Source organism: Ailuropoda melanoleuca, chromosome 10, assembly GCF_002007445.2.
Source record: "Ailuropoda melanoleuca isolate Jingjing chromosome 10, ASM200744v2, whole genome shotgun sequence".
NCBI classification, from domain to species: Eukaryota; Metazoa; Chordata; class Mammalia; order Carnivora; family Ursidae; genus Ailuropoda; species Ailuropoda melanoleuca.
In genome coordinates, this window is record NC_048227.1 from 21,106,383 (window position 1) to 21,129,231 (window position 22,849).

At 40.0% G+C, this 22,849-nt stretch overlaps 1 protein-coding gene across 1 annotated transcript in view; it reads left to right on the top strand.

Annotated features, from left to right (window-relative positions):
* The window catches only part of USP31 (ubiquitin specific peptidase 31), a 59,818-nt gene that overhangs the window by 8,811 nt on the left and 28,158 nt on the right, over window positions 1–22,849 (top strand). Inside the window, exons 2-6 of the mRNA XM_034670260.1 lie at window positions 12,180–12,317; window positions 13,797–13,885; window positions 13,977–14,069; window positions 14,692–14,827; window positions 17,101–17,245. Of these exons, the coding sequence (XP_034526151.1) occupies window positions 12,180–12,317; window positions 13,797–13,885; window positions 13,977–14,069; window positions 14,692–14,827; window positions 17,101–17,245 (601 nt within the window). The remainder of the gene's footprint in view (window positions 1–12,179; window positions 12,318–13,796; window positions 13,886–13,976; window positions 14,070–14,691; window positions 14,828–17,100; window positions 17,246–22,849) is intronic.

Here is a 22,849-nt window from a genome sequence, read left to right on the forward strand (position 1 = left end):
TGGTTTTCAGTATATTCACAGAATTGTGCAACCGTAACCACAGTTAGTTTTAGAACATTTTTATTATCCCCTCAAAGAAACCCCATTCCTAATTGCAGTCACTCATTTACCCCCAGCCTCCCAGCCCTGGGTGTCTACTAATCTACTTTCTGTTTCTATAGATTTGCCTTTTGTATAAATGGAATCCTGCAACATGTGGTTTTTTTGCATCTGGCTTCTTTCACTTAGCATGTGTTTTCAGGGTTCATCATTATACTTCATTCCTTTTTATGGTTAAAAAATACTCCATTACATGAATATACCACGTTTTGTTTATCCATTCACCCATTAATGAATATTTGGGTTGTTTCTACTTTTTGGCTGTTACGAATAATGCTGCTGTGAACGTTCATGCACACATTTTTGTGTGGACATATGTTTTAATTTCTTTTGGGTATATGCCTAGGAGTGGAATTGTTGGGTCATATTGTGACTCCATGTTTAACCTTTTGAGCAATTGTCCAACTGTTTTGCACAGTAGCTGCACCATTTTGTAGTCCCATCAGCAATGCATGAAAGCTCCATTTTCTCTACATTCTTGCGAACACTTGTTATTGTCTGTTTTATATTAAAGCCATCCTAGCGGATGTGAAGTAGTATCTCATTGTGGTTTGTTTTTTTAAGTGGCATCTTTTCTTTTAAGTAAACTCTACCCCTGACATGGGGCTTGAAATCACAACCCTTGAGATTGAGTTGCGTGCTCCACTGACTGAGCCAGCCAGGCACCCCTCATTGTGGTTTTGATTTGCATTAAGTGTATATTCTTTTTGTGTCTGGATTCTTTTGCTAAAGTTCATTATGAGATAAAGTCTATTTTGATAGGAATATTATCTAAGTTATTGTGGAAAACTTAGAAAATATGTAAAAGTTGAAAGAGGAAAATTGAAAATGTATAGAAGTTGTTTGGCATATTACTTTCTTTTTTTTTTTTTTTATTATGTTAGTCACCATACAGTACTTCATTAGTTTTTGATGTAGTGTTCCATGATTCATTGTGTATAACACCCAGTGCTCATTGCAGTATGTGCCCTCTTAATACCCATCACCGGCCTAACCCATCCACCCCCTGCCCTGAAACCCTCAGTTTGTTTCTTAGAGTCCATAAAGTTTCATGGTTCATCTCCACCTCTGTATCCCCCCCTTCATTTTCCCCTTCCTTCTCCTAATGTCCTCCATGCTATTCCTTACTTGTTTTTTCTCCCTTCTGTGTGTGTTTTAACATAATTTAACATAATTGGTATCAAACTGTATGTACAGTTTTGCGTTATGTGATTTTCATTTTATATTATATTATGATTAATTTTTGTCACAAAAACTCTTTAGATCATTGTGTGAAGGTATATGATGACCTATTCTGGTTGTGATGAGTATTTTTTACATATATCTTTCGCTTTTTTCTAGGAGTAGAAAATGGTTATTGTTCATTACATATATGAATCAGTAAGAAAACTATAGTGACTTTTGATTATTTCTTTAGGATATATAGAAGTGAAATTCCTGTTTTGGTGACTGTCTATTTTGAAGGTCCTTATGTCACGTTGTGAACCTTATTTTACAGGATTGTGCCATTAGCAGTGTGTAAGAATGTCTGTTGTACTCCACTGTTGCAAAATAGAAATCTTTACGTCTCTAAGTGGAAAGTAGCATTTTGTTGTTTTAATTTGCATGTCTTTGATAACTAACGAGGTAGGATGGCTTCGTCTCTTCTTTAAAGTGGAAGTATAGGGGCCCCTGGGTGGCTCAGTCCTTAAGCGTCTGCCTTCGGCTCAGGTCATGATCCCAGAGTCCTGGGATCGAGCCCCGCATGGAGCTCCCTACTCGGCGGGAAGCCTTTTTCTCCCTCTCACACTCCCCTTGCTTGTGTTCTCTCTCTCACTGTCTCTGTCGAATAAATAAATAAAATCTTAAAAAATAAGGTGGAAGTATGCCCATATGATAGTAACATTTTGATAAGTTAGGGAAATACCCTGTTTTGATTTCACAGACTTCCCTTTGTTTTCTGTGTATTCACACTCTTCCATTTAGCCTTCACCTTCTACAGGCGGATGACCAAGGCCTGAACCAACTAGAATTGGTCAGTCCAGACCAGGCTGAGGCTGGGAAGGTTCTAAACTGTAGTTTGTTAGGAAAAGCTTGGAGCCAGGATGAGCACCTTGTGCTGATTTTTATGCAATCTTATTTTTGTGGTGAGGGCTGAAAGAACTGGCAGAGGCCAGGATTGATTTGGAGACCGTACCTGTGTGTGGCTCAGGAGTCAGCCCTGCTGGACTGTCAGGCACACAGTGTTGGGTGTAGAGAGGCGATATGGCAGGCTCATGACTTGAAGGCATCCTCAGCCAGCTAAGATTTATTGGGTTTATGGCACTCCAGGTTTATGGCAATATGAACACATAATTTGTAGTGAAACTTGCTAGATCTGCTTATGAATGATACCTCTTGGTTACTACTAGTTGATGTTTCAGGTATCAAAATGTAGTAACAATAATGGTTCAAAGCAAAATTATTTCCAGAATATTTTGGATCCCTTTATAAAATTAGCTATTTAGTCAAAAACATTTTAGACATGTTTTTCATCAAATACCAATATATTCAGAATCAAGAGGATGCATACTTTGTCTCTCTGTGTATAATCACACACACACACACACAGATAATAGAAGAAATATATGCATGTTTGGCTTTGGGATAGTTCAAGGCTTGACCTTATGCATCCCCCACTGCTTGTCTTTCTCACCCTGTTCCACCTCTGAGGGTGTATGGTTCACTTCACTTCCACCCCAAAGAGCAGTACCACTCAACTAAGAACTTTGACCCCTGTGCCAGTGAGTAGTGCCACATGCTGAATTTATAAGCCAGTTCTGGTTTCTTCCTCTGCTTCAGTCTACTTGATCAGGAAGCTGACTTTGGTTTTTTTTCTTCTCCCTAGGGCTATGCTTTTGCCTCCTACTTGGCAAGACAGGGTGGCTTAGAAAGGCCCCTGGTGGGTGTCTGTAGGCATAAACTCTTTTTTTCCCTCTCTTTCCTCCATTTTTCTTTGATGCTAGCTGCAGTTCCTTTTTTCCTCCAGTGGTAAGATTCAAAGATTGGTATAGGTTTGGGTTTAGGATTACTATAGGCAGAAAACTTTGATTTGAGCTCCTTAGGTCTGTCTAGTGGAGGAAAAAGAAATTCTCAGCATCGTGCAGTCCAACTCACTAGGATTTGGGGCCAAAGCCTCAACTACAAATAAGGTACATTTCTTTGTTTTGCCAGCCCCATCTTCTGTGCAGAAGATTTGGGTTCCCTGGCCAGTATACGAGGGTGTGCTCTCATAAGATCCCCTTAAGTACCGCTTGGTCATTGTTACAACAAATTCATTTTAGAAAACATGGGAAATATGGAAACGTATAAAGAAGAAAGGGATAACTCACCTAAAACTTGCCACTCTGAGACAATGACTGTTAATGTTTCAGGGTATATTTAGAAGGATAAAAGACAAAAAGGTCTTTTAAAATGTACTTTAGAAGTTTGAAATTATGTTTATGTGTGGTTTTGTATTTTCTTTCTGCTTAATTGTATTGTGTATTAATTTCTCCATGTTTTCTAAAATTTAAATATTTGTTCCATGGTAGGAATATATAATAATTTTATAGATATTTAGATAGCTTTTCTAGTTTTTCTGTTTTGACTTTTTAAAAAATTTTAAAGATCTTTATTAAATAAATAATTCACGAATCAAGCAGCATCTCCTCTAGCAAGTAGAGGAGACTCCAAGGTCTCTGTTTTGACTTTTAACTGTTGAAGATTATTACACTTTCAATGAGTCCTTTTAGCTAAATCGGGACTCAACATTTGCTTTTTTGACTGTATTGTTAGTTAAATTTTCCTCCTTAAAAAAAAAAAAGCTTCTAAAAAGCTTGTTTTATTATAGTTGGGAAGAATCTTAGACTGTGTTGGATAATGACGAAGAGTCCAAAAAAGAAGATACTTTTGATTTACTTAAGTTACTTGATTAGATACATAAACACTTTTTGGTGACCTGAGCTGACTTTAACCTTGGAGTCAGCAAGGCTTGGCCACATCGGGTGTGCTGGGAAGGATGGACGGGATCGGAGTTCAGCGCCACCAGCAGAGCAGCTTGAGCGTTGTAAGGTGAAGAGCCCCCGCCTTTACATTGGCTGATGAGAGACAGATGTAGTTCTCCAGAGCCAGACAGATTGTTGTCTCTGTCTTGTTTGCTCTCTCCAGCATCCCGGGACACTCAGGCAGGACATAGTTCTCCTTCACATACTGCAACTCGATCTTCTAACATAGTCCAAATTCCTCCTTACTCCTCAAATAATAACATCTCGGTTAGATAAACTCCCAGTTTTTTGTTTCTGGGCCATATTTCAGTCATAGGAAAAATGCAAATTACAACAAAACAAACACTCATTAACAAGGATTTATTTAAAAGCAAATAAGCTCCCAGAAGCCTCAGGCTTGGTACAGCTGTAGTTCAATCTTCAGCACATGTTTTATGTCCACATTGAGAAGTGATATTCCGAATGATCAAGCCCTGTATGATCCTGAGTCACGTAAGGAAAAAAAATCATTTCTTGAAGGATTTTGGACAAAAATGTTTTAAGGCTGTTTTAATCAGAGGAGGTTGAAGAATAGAGGTAACTGCGGGCAAGTTACTTCACTTTTCTGAGCCCAAGTTTTTTTTGTCTGTAAATAATGATAATACTTAACAACATAAGGAACTTCTGGGGGTTAATTTTATAGGAAATACACCTATAAACAATTAGTATAATGCCTGATACATCATAAGCACTCAGTTATTAGCTGTCATTATTGTTACTGTTTGTTTCAAGTATTGTATTTACTAGGTATTGGGGAAATAATATTGAATAAGACATTCCAGATCACTGTCTAATGGCAGAGGCAGATATGAGGTTATGTGTTCTGGTGATATGAATAAAATACAGTGTAACATATGATTTAATACAGCTATGACAAAAGAGCCACCCTTGAGTTTTCGTGCTTTTGGAAGTGAAACTTCAGAGCTTTTCCAGGGTGGCCATGTTCTTTCTGTCTTGGCTTCACATTAGAAATAGTATTATCATTTTTTAAAATCACACTTGAAAAAGGTTAACAATGATCAGGTCCCACTGTAGATAATTAAATCAGCATCTCTGGGCTGCTCTCAGTTTGTGGTTTTTGTTTTTGTTTTTTTAATTTCCCTAGATGATTCTAGTGTGCAGCCAAGTGTTAAGAGCCAATGCTTTAGATATTTTCTTTTCTTTCTCGATGACATTTTCCAGGTTTGTATAGGATAATTCCTTTCTTTTTTCTTGACTTTCGAACTTAAATAACAGAAGCTGTGTAGAGTTTTAGAGTTTATAAAATGCTTTTATAAAAGCGTTTTTTTATGAAAATGGTTTTATAGAGTTTGTAAAATAAATCTTATTAAAGCTTCACAGCAATTCTTTTAGAAAAGTATTCTTATCCCCATTTTGCAGAAAAGATAGCTGATGCTCAGAGAAAACACACATGAAGTAAAAGGTGGTGGAAAGAGGATTTGAATCCAGGTATTCAGAATCCAGTCTTTCTATTTCTATTGCATTTCTGGTGGAAACTTCCAACCGCTGTTTATGTACTTGGGGGTCTTCTCTTGCTGCCACACCTTCTATCTATATAGTTTTATGATCTGTTGTGAAATCTTTGCTCATTGTTCATCTGTCTGAACCACTTGGGGTATGTTCCTTTTTGTATTTCTCCCTTTCATCCCGGCTCTAATGCTCTTGACCCTACTTCCACCTTAGTTGTAATTTTTTGAAATGCAATACTCTTCTCAACACTTATTAAAACTTTCTCTTTTATATAAGATATATACCCTTTCCTAGTCTCTATTTCAGCAGTGAGTCCCTGCTACCAAGTCTTTGTGGTATATGCAAGTTTGTTTAATATCCAAATCTACTCTTTTAACAATGCAAATATACCTTGCTGTCCAAATCTGTTCAGTTCCTGAGTTTGGATCATGAGAACTTGGATACAGGGACATCTATACTTAAGTTACTTATGTTAGGTCCTTCTGTAGTAACTCCCTTTCCCCTGTGGCCAAATGCGAACACATGAACAGGCTCTGTGTGGCACTCTCTACTATTCTCATTGAGTTGTCTTTCTGTCTTGGATGGAAGCTCCTTTCCTGTTGTCTCCTTTCTTATCTCTCTCCTCTCCTACCCAGCTCCCAGCTCTGTCCTACCAAGGAAGGAGAGTGAGGGAGTGCATTTGAGGGATGGGAGTGGAGGGCATTCCAGTCATAGGGCAAATATGTGTGCAAGTCTGGAGGCCTTATAGTTTCTTTCAAGAGCCCATTGTTGCCACGGCTGGCTAATACCAAGGGCCTCTCAGCCTAACTTGTGTTATGTGAAGACTTCCCCACCAGAGGGGAAGGTGAGGAGGAAAGAATGGATGAAGGACTCAGAGAACCCTGTTTGAACATGGCTGCATACTATACCCTGGTATGGAACACCATTTTTCATGGGTCATATCTGGTTTTACAGTATTCATCCACTTGTACCAGTTTCATCCCTTATGTTTTAGTTAAGTATTCTTTATCAACTTAGTAGTTGTTGCTAAAGTCAGATTCAGAAGATGAAACGTTTCTCAGGACAAGTGTTCTTATTCTGTTCTTTCCAATACAGTCCAGAAACCAGATTTCACTTTTAGATGCCATCTATGAACTTAGCTGTTCACATTTCATCTTTCTCTTAAAATTTAAGTACTATTGTTCTCCCAAGTTCTGCTTCTTACCCAGAATCACTAGAAATAAACTCTATGTTTCTTCTAGCATGGAATCAAGGCAAGTGGGTGATAATTTGGTTTGGTAAGTTTTGGCAAGTTACCTTTTCCCTGAAAGAGTAACCCAGCTCCTGATCAAATCAATACCGCCGTGTCCATTCCCTGTAGGAGGAGATAATCAATAGCCATTGCTTTGTTGCCTTCTTCCTGGGATTGGGTAAAAATGTGTCTTGAACCAGTTTCCGTCTTTTCCCTAGAGCCCAGGATTCTGCTGCTTCTGTACTAGGGTGCTATGGAAAGAAAGAACTTCATGTCTGGTATTACCATGCCAGTTGGATAGACTTCATTCTTTTTCTTTTCAGGGCCATGCTTCCAACTCCTTCCCCCCCACCGCCTTTTTCTTTATAAGGGGAAAAAAGTTCTGTAGATCTAGGCCTTAAGATTTTATTTGAAGGGTAAAGAGAAGTTTTATGAAATTTGAAAGCTTTACAGATTTGTTTGACTTTTACTTTATTGTTTAGTAACTGGATATTAAGGATCATCCTAACTGAAGGGAAAATTAGAGTGATGGTCAAATTTATTTATAGTAGGATGTATATGATTTAAACCAATAGATTAATCTTTTTCCAAACAAGCACCACACCCACATACTATAAAATGGACATAAGTATGCAAGGTTTATTTTTAGAAGGCTCATATTCCATTTTTCATAGAAGTGACAAATTTAAATAATTTCTCAGATTGTAGCAAAGCTCCTATTTATACATGATATATTCCAGTGATAATTAACTTTTTTTTAAACTGCAAAAATACAGAAGGATTGATTTTAGGACATAAATAAAAATAAACTAAGGTTTAATTATGTAAAAAGTTATAAAAGGCAAACCAAAGCAATGTCAGATGAGGCCCAAAGCAAAAATCAAATCACTTGTTGGGACTCTAGTGGAAGAGCTTGGGGGAAGATTTGGGATGCTAGCAGTGTCATTGATAGCCAACTCAACTGCTTTGCTTTATAAACCAGAAATCACAGGTTCCGTGAGTTACTACCTAAGATAACCAGTGGTTTGTGGCAGAGCCAGAGATTGGGCCCAGATTTCTTTTTTTAAATTTATTTATATTTATTTTTATTTTTTTATGGGCCCAGGTTTCTTGATTCCCACTATTTTTTCCTTCTTGACTCCCACTATTTTTCTTTCTTCTGTAACATGTATTAAAGAATGGTTATTAGATTATTCTGTGTTTTGTCTTGTCTTGGTAAGAAGTAAAATAAATAGTCCCTTGGGTCTCCGCAGTGGGAAAAAGTCACCATTGTGAAGGAGGAAGAAGGGGCAGAAAAAGGAGCCTTTGTGTTTGTACGTGTTCAGGGAGGTTTCTTGTAAAGCGTCCTTTAGTTGTGATGAAGTGATTTAGGGTGGGGTTGACCTGGAGCAGTTTTTGCCCTAGTTACAGAGGTTGTGGAAGTCCTGTTGCCTGTTGAGTCGTGCCCAACAAAAATCTTGTTGAGCAGCCTCTGCACAGCACTTTGTACACAGTGATTGGGGGGTAAGTGCTTAGATGTGTTGAAGCGATAGTGGCAGGAATCATAAATCAGATTTAATGCAGTCTTGATAAAGAATTGTGTATTGTCTCCACTCTGACATTTGATGGACGCTGCGTGAGCTATCCGCTGTGACACATAATGGAGAGCTTGATTTCGGCTAACTTGTTTCTTAGGAACATGTGTATGCGAAGAACTCTCCACCCCCACTGGGAGTAAATACAAGAGAGGGTTCCTAAACCAGACACTTGCCATGCTTCAGGCGGGTTGTGTGCCGCAGCCATATGCCGCGAGATTTGTCATTAGCTTTGCCACACCTGAGACTTCCTCTTGGCAGCTGTCCTGTGCTTCTTCCCCCAAAGGAAAAACCCAAAACAACTAACAAAAACAAAGGTTCCCTGCCTTCCTGTCTATAATTTCTGAATCCATAACTATCTTTATCTCCTTCTCTTCTGTCTCTCCCACCTCCTGTTGAAGGCACTTCTCTACCTCTTTTCTGAATCCCCCCCTTTGCCCCTCACTGAAGAGTGCTCTTTCTGCAGGTGCCTCCCTTCCGTTGGCTCCTTCCCCTCAGTATGTAAGTCCCTCTTCCCTGTAAGTCCCCCACCAGGCAGAGCATCTTTCCTCCTTTCTTCCTTCTATAAATGAGCCTCTTGCATATGAAGGGTGGTCTTCTTGCGGTCATTCAATTTCCTTACCTTTTCTTCTCTCTCACCCTCTCTGGTCAATATTCTGCTCCACTGAAACTGCACTGTTGGCTTCTTAACTTGCTGTTCCAAAAGGACCGTCTCCGTGCCCGTCTTACTTGACCTTTCTGCAGTTGTTTATGTCGCTGCTTCCTTCTCTCTGACTCTTCTGGCTGCTCTTATCTTCTTTAGCTTCTTTATTGTGACTTGTCCCTTCTGTGCCATCCTTCCTCAAGAATCTAGTTACCTCCTTTTCTCATCAGATGTTCCCTGGGTTTTTTCCTCTATGTCCATAGGGTAAGAGAGTGCTTCTCTGATTTAACTTTCCAGCTCAGATTTCTTTCCTGAGCACGAGACTTCACGTCACTGGGGATCCTGTAGGTACCTCAGATTCAGCATGTTAAAAACTCTGCTGTCCCTCAGTCTCCTCCTCTGTTCCTGATTTCGTTATCCATCTAAACCAGATACTAAAAACCTTGGTGTCATCCCTCATTTCTTCTTTGTATCCCTTAATATAGTATCACCAGTCACATGTTTCTTTTCCATCCTGAGTCAGCCACACCATCAGTGGTGCTGATAGTGCTGATGGCTTTTGTTGGTCTTTTTTTCTTTACTGGGAAATCTTCTCTTTCTTCTGTAGCTCACATTTTCCCACTGTCCACATCAAATGGCTCTAGCTTTGATTTTCCTAAATGAGTGCATAAGGACACAAGCCAAACTATTTCAAGATGAAGTAAGGTGTGAGGTATAAAATGTACAGGGAGATTGAGGAACGTGAAGCCCAAGAAAGAAAATACTGGATTGATGATTCAGGTGGTGTCTGACCCTGCAGGAAGTTTTGTAGTGTAGTGAAGACTCTCCACACCCGTTTCTCCTTTCATGTTCCTTTCTCTGAGATAGCATTCAAGTGGCATCCTTCTAGTCACTGACACTTTGTTATCAGGGTCCTTCTTTTCCTTTGCTCACTTTATCTAGTTAGTAAATTTTGCCAGTTGGCACCTCAGTATTCTCTCTCATTTGTGTCCCTTTGAATTTTTTCCTCCTTGAATTTGAATCTTTGTAAATCATCTTTTTATCATTCACATTTAATTGATCGTCAGGTATGATGGTTCTTCTTCATAAGCAAGTTGTAAATCTGTCCCTTCTATTCTTTTTTAAAATATTTTTTAAAAGAATTATTTATTTTAGAGTATGAGGGAGTGAGTGGGGGGGAGGGGCAGAGGGAGAGAATCTTCAAGCAGACTCCCCACTGAGCGTGGAGTCTGATGTGGGGCTCAATCCCACTGCCCATGAGATCATGGCCTGAGCCAAAACCAAGAGTTGGAACTTAACCAACTGAGCCACCCAGGCGCCCCTTAATATTTTATTTTTAAGTGATCTCTATACCTAACGTGTGACTCAGACCCACAACCCCCGAGATCAAGGGTTGCACACTCCACCGACTGAGCCTAGCCAGGCACTCCCCCATAATCATCTTTTTTTTTTTTTTTTTAAAGATTTTATTTATTTATTTGACAGAGATAGAGACAGCCAGCGAGAGAGGGAACACAAGCAGGGGGAGTGGGAGAGGAAGAAGCAGGCTCATAGCGGAGGAGCCTGATGTGGGGCTCGATCCCATAACGCCGGGATCACGCCCTGAGCCGAAGGCAGACGCCTTAACCGCTGTGCCACCCAGGCGCCCCTCCCCCATAATCATCTTAATTGGAAAATGCAGTGGACAGTTTTTAGTTTTGTCCTATTTTATCATTCTTAACGCCATTGATCACTCTCTCCTTCATAACCCTCTTCTCTTGTTGACTCCTGAGACTCTGTTCTTCTGCTTTTCTTGCTGTGTCTTCGGTGGCCTTTTCTTGGTCTCCTTTGAGGGCCCCCAAATATATTTGTCCTCTGGCTTGATCTCTCATGACCATGCCTGGGCAATCTCAGCTGTACTCATGATTTCAACTACCACTCATCTGTTGACTCCCAAATCTTTGTCCTTAGCACACACTCTTCCACTGAAGCCCAGATCTGTATTCTTCATTTGTTTACCAGGTACTTCCACTTGGAGGTTCCACAAAACTTTAAATGCAGTGGATTTGAAAGGGAAATCATTGTTATCTTCCCCAGACTTCTTCCTTTTTCATTTTTTCTTGATGAAGAGTACCATCTGTTGCCCATCATCCAGATATGACACGTTGGGGACATTAATGCCTCCTTTCTCACTGTCCCCATTCATTAGGTCACAAATCCTATCGAGTCTACTGCCTAAATTCCTAAATCTCTCAGGTCTTCTTTCATGTTTCTGTCCTCACTGCCTTAACTTGGACCCTCATTATTTTCTTGCCTCATCAATGCCTTTGTCTCCTCACTGCTCTCCCTTTGTGCAGTTGTGTCCCCTTCTTCCTCCCTACTTCAAAATCCCATACTCAACTGAAATTTTTGAGTGCTTATTATATCTTACTTACATGTGAAATGTTGTGCATGCATTCTTACTTAACCACCACACTAAATCACCATTCTCCCTTTTACTCTGGAAGAGAGTAGGCCCAGGTCTCACAAATACAAGTGGTGGGAGAGAAATTTGAACCCAGGCCGTATGCTCCAGAGCCATGAACTGAGAACCTTTCACTGCCACCCCTCTTCCCACATTCTAGTCTTTGGCAGCAAGTCACTATTGAAGGTAGAGGGTGAAGGTCCAACTCCTGAGAGGGAATTATTGACATTAGTTATTTGGAATTCTATAAGGAAGATTTATTTCTTCCCCTTATTTACTCAATCATTTATGTTTTGTAGTTGTGTTTATTTTACACTTGGGCTTATAATTCAATATTATGTTACTTATTTAGCTCTCATCTTTAAGATGTTCAGGTTATTACCAACTTTTTGCTATTAGAAAGCCTGATGAATGAGTATTAGAAGTCTTGGCATGCTGTTTTGATGGTTTCTTTAGATATATTCCTCAAAGTAGGATTGCTAGGTAGATGCATTTAAGTCTTCTGTACATGTTTCTGGGGGTGGGGTTTTTACATTAAGCATCTGTTTTTATATTGCTGTCTTTCTAGGAAGTGCTCTAACACCCTTGAGATTTTGTATCCCTCTTTGGGATTATACATAGTTCATCTTTAAAGCCAGGAACTCAACTATTCATGCTGATTTATTTACCTGTTTAGAGTATTGTGTCAAAGAACGCACTGCAGTATCGGGGAAATTCCCAGCATGACGCCCAGGAGTTTCTGCTGTGGCTTCTGGACCGAGTTCACGAAGACCTCAATCATGCTGTGAAGCAGAGCGGCCAGCCTCCTCTGAAGGTGAGGGTGCACACCCTGCTGGGGCAGCCAGGGAGCCGGGAGCAGGGTGCTCCGTGGCGGTTGAGTGAACGGAGTGAGTGTAGATTCTTCTCGCAAACCTCCACGGAGGGGTTGTTGCAGTTTGCCTTTAGTTAATGTAGTGAAACCAACTAAGTTCTGGGTGAGTATAAAATTCAGGGATACATAGAGGATTTTCCCTGTGTTTACTGCTTGCTGGCAGCATAAGATAAGAGAGTTGCTGTGTCTAAGGAACTTAGAGTCTAGTGAGAGGGGACATATTTGTATGTATGACTAGCTTTAGACTGCAATCTAGTGATTCCAGTTTGCTAAGCTGTTTTTTAAAGCAGAAATTTGCTTTCTTTTCCATCAAGACACGAAGCCTTATAGATCACTGAAATGAATACACACTCAAAAAGGAATGGATGTCTTTGCTGTTACGGTTGGATTTGAGTGTAGGAACTGAACCCCTAGAATATTCTAAGAAACAGTGATTCATCCTCAATTTTTATGCATGCAGCCTTAATATAATTGGCAAAATGATTTATGTAATGGAAATAATTAAGACCAAAGAGTCGCTATTCTCTTGCCACTTTTAAAGTTTTTGATAATTCTGCACTGTATCTCAAAATTTCAGTCTGTGATTTTGGTAAGGTCTGATTCAAGGTCCTTCTGTGCCCGTACACTCTGTACTGTCATAGGAATGTGCTTGCGGCTGGCTCTCCCACCAGATTGAGATGTACTCAAGGTCAGGGCCTGTGTCATATTTATCTTTGTGTCCTGATGCCCTTTGCAGGGCTCTCTGCACCTGGTAGCAGGTGTTCAGTGACTAATTGTCAGGTGGACAGACATGAAATGGCCAATTAAGTATGTAGTAGAGTGGCTGGGCACCAAAGCGAGCAACACAGCTGGCTGGGGCTTGAGGGGTGGGCACTGTGGTTGGGGTTATTTCCTGGAAGAGGCTGGAGGGAGACCTTGAGAGCTGGAGGGAGATGGGAACACCCTGTGGAAGGACTGCTGGACCGCCTGGGTGGGGTGGAGAGACCAGTACAGGCACGGTTTGTGGGAGAGCGTGTGACATGCATCCTCGTGACCCCCGTCCTGGCTGCTGCGTTCCGATGCCTTTAACACATCCTTTTCACTGGAACGTCTGGACCTGATGCACAGCTTGTAGAGGAAGTCAAGGACATTTGTGACTGTTTGAGGTTCATCTTCCATCAAGAATTTGTACTTCTAGGGGCGCCTGGGTGGCACAGCGGTTGAGCATCTGCCTTCGGCTCAGGGCGTGATCCTGGCGTTATGAGATCGAGCCCCACATCAGGCTCCTCTGCTATGAGCCTGTTCCTTCCTCTCCCACTCCCCCTGCTTGTGTTCCCTCTCTCGCTGGCTGTCTCTATCTCTGTCGAATAAATAAATAAACTTTAAAAAAAAAAAAAGAATTGGTACTTCTAATCTGTGAAATTGTACTTTCCCTTTTTTTAGCCACCATCAGAGACTGATATGATGCCCGAGGGACCATCTTTTCCTGTCTGTAGCACTTTTGTACAAGAACTTTTTCAAGCCCAGTACAGGTATGAGCATATCAAATTGTCTCTGATGTGATCTGCTTGACATAGCTCTAGATGACCTTACTGTGTGTGCCTTTCATTTTTGTTTCTGAAGATCTTCTTTGACATGTCCTCACTGTCAGAAGCAGAGCAACACTTTTGACCCCTTCCTCTGCATTTCTTTGCCAATTCCTCTACCCCACACAAGGTAAGAAGAACAGATTTAATAAAATTAAGACCGTACATTCCTGTGTATTCCTTATACCTCTGTAGGCTCCTGTTAGGTCTCCTTACTTATTTAGACAAGTAATGGGATTAGTGATAAATTGAATACAGGCATTGTTAAAACCTCACAGAAGTCTACTGGTCTGAGTTTGCAGGGTGAGCAGGCGCATGGGGCAAGCAAGTCTTTTTTTACAGTCCCTGTGTTTGTCGTCTGTTCAGTTGCTCATCCGCTGATACTTTGGGGTAGGAGGAGGGTTGTTCAGTACCTTCTAGATTTTCCAGAGACTTTATATTGCACTTTTAATTAGTTGCTTTATTTGAACTGTTTTTCAGAATTTCTGAGAGTTAATGCTGTTGTAAAGAACATACAAAGCACAGAGTCAAGTGTTGATGTGTTATATTTTGTTTGCCTTTTCCAAAGATGCCTTGATTATTGTTTTCTGGTTGCACTTAGGTCCAGATGAGATTTTTTTTTCGCCTTTGGCTTCCAAATAAAGGTGTGGGTTAGCTTCAGTTTTGTGTTAATTTCAGATCAGGTTTGTTTTGCTTCTGTATTTTAGTTGAAATAAGTGCCTAATGAGAAGATCTGACTTTGATCTACACAGGCCTCTCTATGTTACCGTAGTGTATCAGGGGAAATGTTCTCACTGCATGAGGATTGGTGTGGCCGTGCCTCTGTCTGGGACTGTCGCCAGGCTTCGCGAAGCAGTGTCTATGGAAACAAAGATCCCCACTGATCAGGTAATAAACCTGCTCAGGCCGATTATACACATGAGCCATAAAAGTGTTGCTTTCTGTTCTCCTGGAATTTTTTAACAGTCGTCTGCCAAGTATGGTCAAATAGAAATGTAAAACCAGTTGTGCCTATGTTGAGGAAAGAAAAATGAAGACCCAAAGGGAGAAAATGTACATCAAAACTTTTCATGCTTCATTTAATTGTACATATATTTTTAAAAAGGAAAACTGTGACTTGACACCAAGACCTTCTTTCAGCTTTGCTTATCAAGTATAATTATTCAGCCTCTCTTAAACTATCCTGTGGATGCTTACGTGGGCAATAGGAAGAGCATCCTTGTGGTATTTGAACGTCAGAGAAGCTTAGAAAACTCCACTAGTGGCTCTTGAAAACCGCTTTCCATTATGGTGATAAGAATGGATATCTTCTTGCTGTTAAAGTACATACAGATGCTTAGTATGGTTCGCTTCCTGCTTAAAGCTGGGTCAGAGACTTACTTCATTTAGATGAGGGAAAGGAACGTTGTGCCCCTTCTGCCTTCTCTTTTCGGGTAAATTTTTGATAAGTAGTTATATTTAAATTGACCCAAAATACTTTTGCTCTGTTTGTGACTTGACATTTTTGCATACAGTTTTTACTCAATTCACTATTATGATTTATTTAGAAAAACATTTCTTATTTTAGATTTACTAAGAAAGATGATTCTGTGGTAGAATAACTTTTCCCTAGATAGCTTCTGGAAGCTGCTGTGTAATCACGTGATTAATAGAGGTGTTTTGTACTTTGGCCTCATGTGGCTTCGTTTGGTACCGCAGTAAAACAAATACAACCAGCAGTGTTGCCTTAATACAGCGAATATCTCATATTTTCATAGGCTAGTTACTGGCATGATGATAAAATAGTCATATTCTTCCTTCCTCTCAAGTGCTTTTTGATTCTTTTTTTCCCTTCAGGATGAGGGGAAAGACCTAAAAAGGGAGGCAGGCTGAGGTGTGTGTCCAGGGCAGATCTGGTTGTATCTTTAAAGCTTCCAGCGCTCTCTGGCTCTTTTTGCATGTGGTTTAAATGGCTGATAGAATTACAAGTTTGTTTTTGACCTTAGCTTGCTGGAGAAAGTAAATTATCTTGCATGTTCACCTGCAGAAAAACAACGTGGTCATTAAACTCATCAGAAGAAAAATGTGCTAGGGATATTTTTCTAGGACTATTTGTGGAATGTGCCACTGGCCTCTTTCACCTCACAGACTCGTAGTATGTTTGTGTTGGCAGAGGGGATTTTAGGGGTCTCTTCCAACCCCCTCATTTGAAGGAGGCCCAGAGAAACCGTGTGACTTGTTCCAGAGTGTAGGGCTGGTTGGTGGCAGGCTGGGACTGGAACCTCTTCATGCCCAATCCAATGCTTTTTCTCTAGACAGTGCTGCTGAGCATGTAATGAGCATCTAAATGTTTCCATTGTTTTTTCCCCCGTCTTTTGTGTTTTTTTTGTTTTATTGTGAAATACTCAACCATTTCAGAAACAGGACTTAGAAAGTGGAAGTATCTTGTCCTAAGTATCTTGGAACTAAGAGTTACTAACTCTGATACTGTGTTGTATATTTGCTCCTGTTTTTTCCTGTGCATATACTACATTTGTTATTTTATAAAAATGGAACCATTTACACACATTATTCTTTATGTTACTTCTTATTTAACTAAGAGATCTTTCCATGTTAGTGTAAATATATGTGGCTCATTCTTTGTAATTACAGTAGGACTATAATATATTTAACTAGTTCCTATTGTTGGACATTTGAGTTGATTTCATTTTTTTTCCTATTACAAAATCCGTGGTTGTATGACATTTTTTAACCTGAAATGAAGAAAAGTTACTGATGTAGGAGAAAGTCTCGGAATCAGATGAGGACTCTGTGCCTGCTGCGAGACTGAATAGTCACATACTCGTTGGCAAGTCTCCCACCTCTCCAGTTTCTTCTCCTTGTGAGACAAGGGGCTTACACTTTATCATTTTCTGGGGGCTCTTCTTTATGAAAACTTAGAGGAACTCTGGATTCAGTGCCGTAGGGTTCTGAAATGAGAGTATATTATACATTTACAGAGGATATCGTGCTTCTATGATTCTTTTCCTGAAAGCAGATAGTGTGGGCTCTGTGACATACTTCAGAGCCCTCTCAAAGTCCCTGTAAGCCCAGATGGGCTGGAGAAGCTCATGGTAGAATCGGGAGATCAGTTCGTATTGGCTTTCCAGTTACCCAACTGTTTACATTTTTCCCATTTTTAGATTGTGTTAACGGAAATGTACTATGATGGGTTCCATCGTTCCTTTTGTGACACAGACGACCTGGAAACAGTCCATGAAAGCGACTGCATTTTTGCCTTTGAGACTCCAGAAATATTTAGGCCTGAAGGAATTCTCAGTCAAAGAGGTAAATGATTAGCATCTGTTTCCATAAGGGTTCGCAGGTTTCACAACTGTCTACCCTTTGAGATGTCTATTATATGATGGCATAATTTTTTTTAATTATGGTAAAATACACATAACACTTATTTTTATGATGGTATGAATTTTACGGTAACATTTCTCTGGAAGAAGGCAGTTGTCACTGTTTCAGGCAAAGATATTTCCTTAGTTTCTAATCTTTCCTGCCCGCAGTTGAAGCAGCCCCTGAGGCTCAGAACTGACTGAATCTTTCCTCCTTTTCAGTGCCAGTTAAGTGGCTTCTTAAGCATCTTATGACAGCATTTGGAAAATGCATGATGCCATGGCTGCTTTTTTTTTTTTTTGCATTTTACATTTTGTTACGTCCTCTGATGCTTAATTTCTAAATTCTAACTCTTTGCTATAAAATGTTTTCTTGATACCTTGCTTTTAAGAAATTTGCATCAGTACTCAGCAAAAGGAAGTATAGCTCTGGAAAGTGCTGTTCCTTTTCCTGTGGTTTGGGCTGTGATTTGGAACTTAGCCTGTCTCTCTCCTGTGCTTGGAGGATTTGGGGGCTATTTCTGATTTTGAAAGTCACTGGGCAACTCAAACTTTGTTCCTGGCCTTAGTGTTCTTCATGGTTCTGGGGCTTCTGTTCTTTTTCTTTACTCCAGTGATTATTAAAGAATGAGAGGCACCTGGGAACTGGTTAGAAATGTAGACTCCTGGGCCGCACTCCAGACCTACTGAACGAGAAGCCCTGGGGGTGGGGCCCAGAATGCTGTTTTTCATAGGTGATTCCAATGCACACCAAAGTTCGAGAACTGCTGACCTGAGAGCCTAGTCTCAGCAGTGTCTTCCTACTGCCATGATTTTTAGAACTGAACCTCCCTGCTCATCCTCTTTTCTTCTGCTTCCATACCCTGAGTTTTAACTGTCCATTAGAATCTCTGCTTAGAAGTCCTGCGTCGTCTTAACACTCAGCATTTCTTAGACCTGATCCTCCTGCGTTTCTTCTCTGGAATCATGGTACCACCATCCTTCTTTTCACCCAAGGTGGATCCAAGCACTTCTCTCTCAAAATTCACACAGAAATGATTAAACGCTATGTAGTTTTCTTCCTCATCCTCTCGCTGCTGGTACAGCTCACACCAGTCTCAACTGAGCTTTTCTAGTAACTTCTCTACTAACTATCTTTACCCCTAGACTTTCTTCTGTTAATTTTTTTTCCACGGTGCCACCAGACTTATTTGGATATACATTTCTGATCATATTATGTGCTTATTGATTTGCCAGTGTTTCCTCTTTGAGATTAAATCTGAACACCTTGGAAGAATGCATGGCCCATCATGGTTGGTCCTTGCCTTTCTTTCCAGCCTCTTTACTCTATTCCTTCTCCTTCCCCATGTACCCTATCTAGGTTCCTCTGTATTTCTCAAATATGTCATGTACTTGTATACTTTCCAACTGTTTGCCCTCTTGAGAATTCATTTCTCCAGCTTCTTTCTCAGCTCCTACTTTGTCTCCCCTACACATGCCTCCCTGCAATCTCCCCATCTCACCCAGTCCTAAGCAACCACTATTCTACTCTCTGTCTCTGTAGATTTCCCTAGTTTAGACGTTCATGTGAACAGAATCATATAATATATGGCCTTTTATGACTTGCTTCTTTCACTTAGCATGTTTCAAGGTTTATCCATGTTGTAGCATGTATCAGTCCTTCAGTCCTTTTTATGGCTAAATAGTATTCCATCGTATGTTTATACCACATTTTGCTCACCCATTTATCTGTTGATGGACATTTGGGTTATTTCCACATTATGAAATAGTGCTGTTATGACCATTCATGTACAAGTATTTGTTTGGATACCTGTTTTCAGTTTTTTGGGGATACACACATCCACACACAAACCTCCCCTAGGAGTAGAAACACTGGGTATGGTAATTCTGTGTTTAACCTTCTGAGGAATTGTCAGACTGTTTTTTGCAACAGGTGAATCATTTTTCATCCCACCGATATATGAGGGTCATAATTTCTCCACATTCTTGCCAACATTTATTATTTTCCATCTTTTTGATTATAGCCATCCTAATGGGTGTGGAGTGGTGTGTCATTGTGTTTGTATCTGCATGAGAAATGATGTTGATCATCTTTTCATGTGCTTGTTGGACATTTGTTTACCTTCTTTGAAAAACGTGTATTCAAATTTTTTCCTCATTTTTAAATTGGGTTGTTTGGGGTTTTTTTTTTGTTACTGGATTGTGTGAGTTCTTTATATGTGCTGGATTCTAGACCCTTACCAGATATATGACTTCCAAATATTTTCTCCCATTCTATAGATTGCCTTTTCACTTTCTTGATAGTGTCTTTTGATGCACAAAAGTTCTTAGTTTTGATGAAGTCTAATTTTTTTCTTCTTTTGTTGCTTGTGCATTTTGTTGCTTATTTAAGATTTCATCCTTAAATCCAGGACCATGAAGTTTACCCCTGTGTTTACTTCTAGGAGTTTTGTAGTTTTAGCTCTTACATTTAGACCTTTGCGCCATTTTGAGTTAATTTTTGTATATGGTTTGAGGTGGGTGTTCACCTGCATTCTTTTGTTGTATGTAAACAGTAATCCTAGCATCATTTGTTGGAGATGGCATGCTTTCCACTTTGAATGATCTTGGTGCCCCTGTTGAATGTCCTTATTTTAGTTCCTCTTTTCCTTCATCACCTTACTTCTAGAGGTGCCTCTGGTTTCTGACCCTTTTGGTAATTCTGTACACTGGGGTGGTCAACTTTCTTCACTGCCAGCCTAGGATTCAGTTACCTTTGGTATTCCCATATTTACCTTATTATTTTCTAGGTAGTCTGTTATTTCAGTTTTAATTTTTCTTTGACCTAGCAGCTTCTTTTTTTTTCTAGTTGCATTTTCACATGTGTGCTTTGTTCAAATTGTGTTCTACTTTTAATTACATAACAGTAAAAGAGTACTCAGCTATCACCTTCTCCTGAAAGCTTTCCCTTAGCACCCCCACCCCCTCCATTAGGCTGGCTGACTTCCTCCTCCTCCCTGCCCCAGTCACATCTTTTGCTAATCTCTGACACCAGCACGGTTGTGTGCAAATGATCTTTTCTCTCCTCTGTCCTTCCACCACACTGTGAAATTCTCTGCAGTTGGGGCTGTGTTTTATCTTTCTGTACCCAGAAGTTCAGTATAGTTCCTAGTGCACAACAAGAGCCCAATTAATGTTTGTTCAACCGAAAATTTGCCCAAACCCCCTTTCACACCCTTGTTGCTAAGGGTTAACACTAAGTTTCTGTTTTTTTTGTTGTTGTTGTTTTTTTTATTTTTATTTTTTTATTTTTTATTATTTTTTTTTTATAAAGATTTTTTTTTTAATTTCTTTATTCAACAGAGATAGAGACAGCCAGCGAGAGAGGGAACACAAGCAGGGGGAGTGGGAGAGGAAGAAGCAGGCTCACAGAGGAAGAGCCTGATGTGGGGCTCGATCCCATAACGCTGGGATCACGCCCTGAGCCGAAGGCAGACGCTTAANTAGAGACAGCCAGCGAGAGAGGGAACACAAGCAGGGGGAGTGGGAGAGGAAGAAGCAGGCTCATAGCAGAGGAGCCTGATGTGGGGCTCAATCCCAGAACGCCGGGATCACGCCCTGAGCCGAAGGCAGATGCTTAACCGCTGTGCCACCCAGGCGCCCCTAAGTTTCTGTTTTTAAGTGAATTTGGTGAGGTCCAAGGTTATCATCTACTAACCAGAGAGTGCCTCTGTTGGAAGACTGTACCACTTACTGAGTATGTGTTAGCCTCTGTTAAAGCCTTGTAAATAACTTATTTGAGGCATATGAAGCTGCTACGTTCCCTGCTTTGTAAATGAGAGGGCGAAGACTTGGGCAGGTTGAGTAACCGTTCCAGTCATGCAGCTGATAGTAAGTGGGTGTGCTTTTTGAAGACAGCTTGATTTCTGTGCAGTTGAGTGGTACCCCTTCCTCTTATTAGGGACCCTCATCACTTTAGAACAGGTCTTCCCAGCCTTCTGCAAGGAGCTGGGAAATGAGGTCGTTCATTGTCTCAAATTCAGACTTCTTTTATTTTTATTTTCTCATACCAGCATTTAAAACGGCTGTGGAGCGAAATCTGTTCTTCCTTCTCTGATTTCTTTTTGGTGGTTAAGCTTTAAAAGTATTCTTCTCTCTAATAGCTTGATGAAGATTCCATTTTTTCTTCTAGTTTCTGTATACTTTTTTTTTGAACTCTAATTCACCTGGAATTTATTTTGATTAACCATATACTGGTCATTTTAAATTGCTGTAATGCTGATGTCCCTTAGTAGGTTTGGCAAGTCTCATATTGCTGGATATTTAGGTTATTGCTAAAATGGTGCTATGAATACTTTTGTATAAGCCATTTCTTATTTTATTCTCCTTTCGGTGGTGGTCTTATTTGTGTGTGTGTGTGTGTGTGTGTGTGTGTGTGTGGTGGTGGAGGGCTTTCTTCTTCTTTTTTTTTTTTTAAGATTTTTTAAAATTTATTTATTTTGAGAGAGAGAGAGACAGACAGAGAGCAAGCATGGGGGATAGGGAGAGGCAGAGGGAGAGGGAGAACCAGACTCCCTTCTGATCAGGGAGCCTGACGTGGGGCTTGATCCCAGGACCCTGCGATCATGACCTGAGCTGAAGGCAGACACTTAACTGACTGAGCCATCTAGGCAACATGGAGGGCTTTCTTCTATTTGGAAGTTGGGGTATAATTTCCTTAGGCTGTACTTCCAGAGGATTAAAGAAGTGAACAATTATTTTAATTTAATTTTATTATTTTTTATTGAGGTGTAATTGACATATAACATGTTAGTTTCAGGGGGTACAACATAATGATTCAGTATTTGTATATACTGCAAAATAGTCATCATGGGAAGTCTGGTTAACATCCATCTCCATGTAGTTACAAAATTTTTTTTTATGATGAGAACTTTAAAGATCTCTCAGCAACTTTCATATATACAATATAGTATTATTAATTATAGCCACCATGCTGTACATTACATTCTATTACTTATTTATTTTATAGCTGGAAGTTTGTACCTTTTGATTCCCTTTCACTGATTTTGCCTGACAGCCCCCCCCCAACCACTAATCTGTTCTCTGTATATGTGAACTTGATTTTGTTGTTGTCTTAAATTCCACGTATAATGAGATCATATGGTATTTATCTTTCCCTGACTTCTTTCACTTAGCATAATGTCCTCAGGGTCCATCCATGTTGTTGCAAATGGCAAGATTTCCTTCTTTTTAATGGCTGAGTAGTATTCCATCGTAATGAACTATTGTTTAATCAAGCACTTAATTGAGTTTCTACTAAGTACAGGGCATTGTACTAGGTGCTCAATTGCTGAGTAGCTCTGATTGACAGCTCTGTTTTCACCTGATTTTCAGCAACCTGTATCATGCCCATCAATCATATATTTTTGTTCACTTAAATGTAGGTCCATCTAGTGTGGTTGATTGTATTAAAGTTGACATGTCCTATAATGGCTGTGAATTTAGTAAGTGTGGTTTATCTTTTGTTTCTTATAACTCTGGCTCTTTAATTAGGGAGAAGAAACTGCAG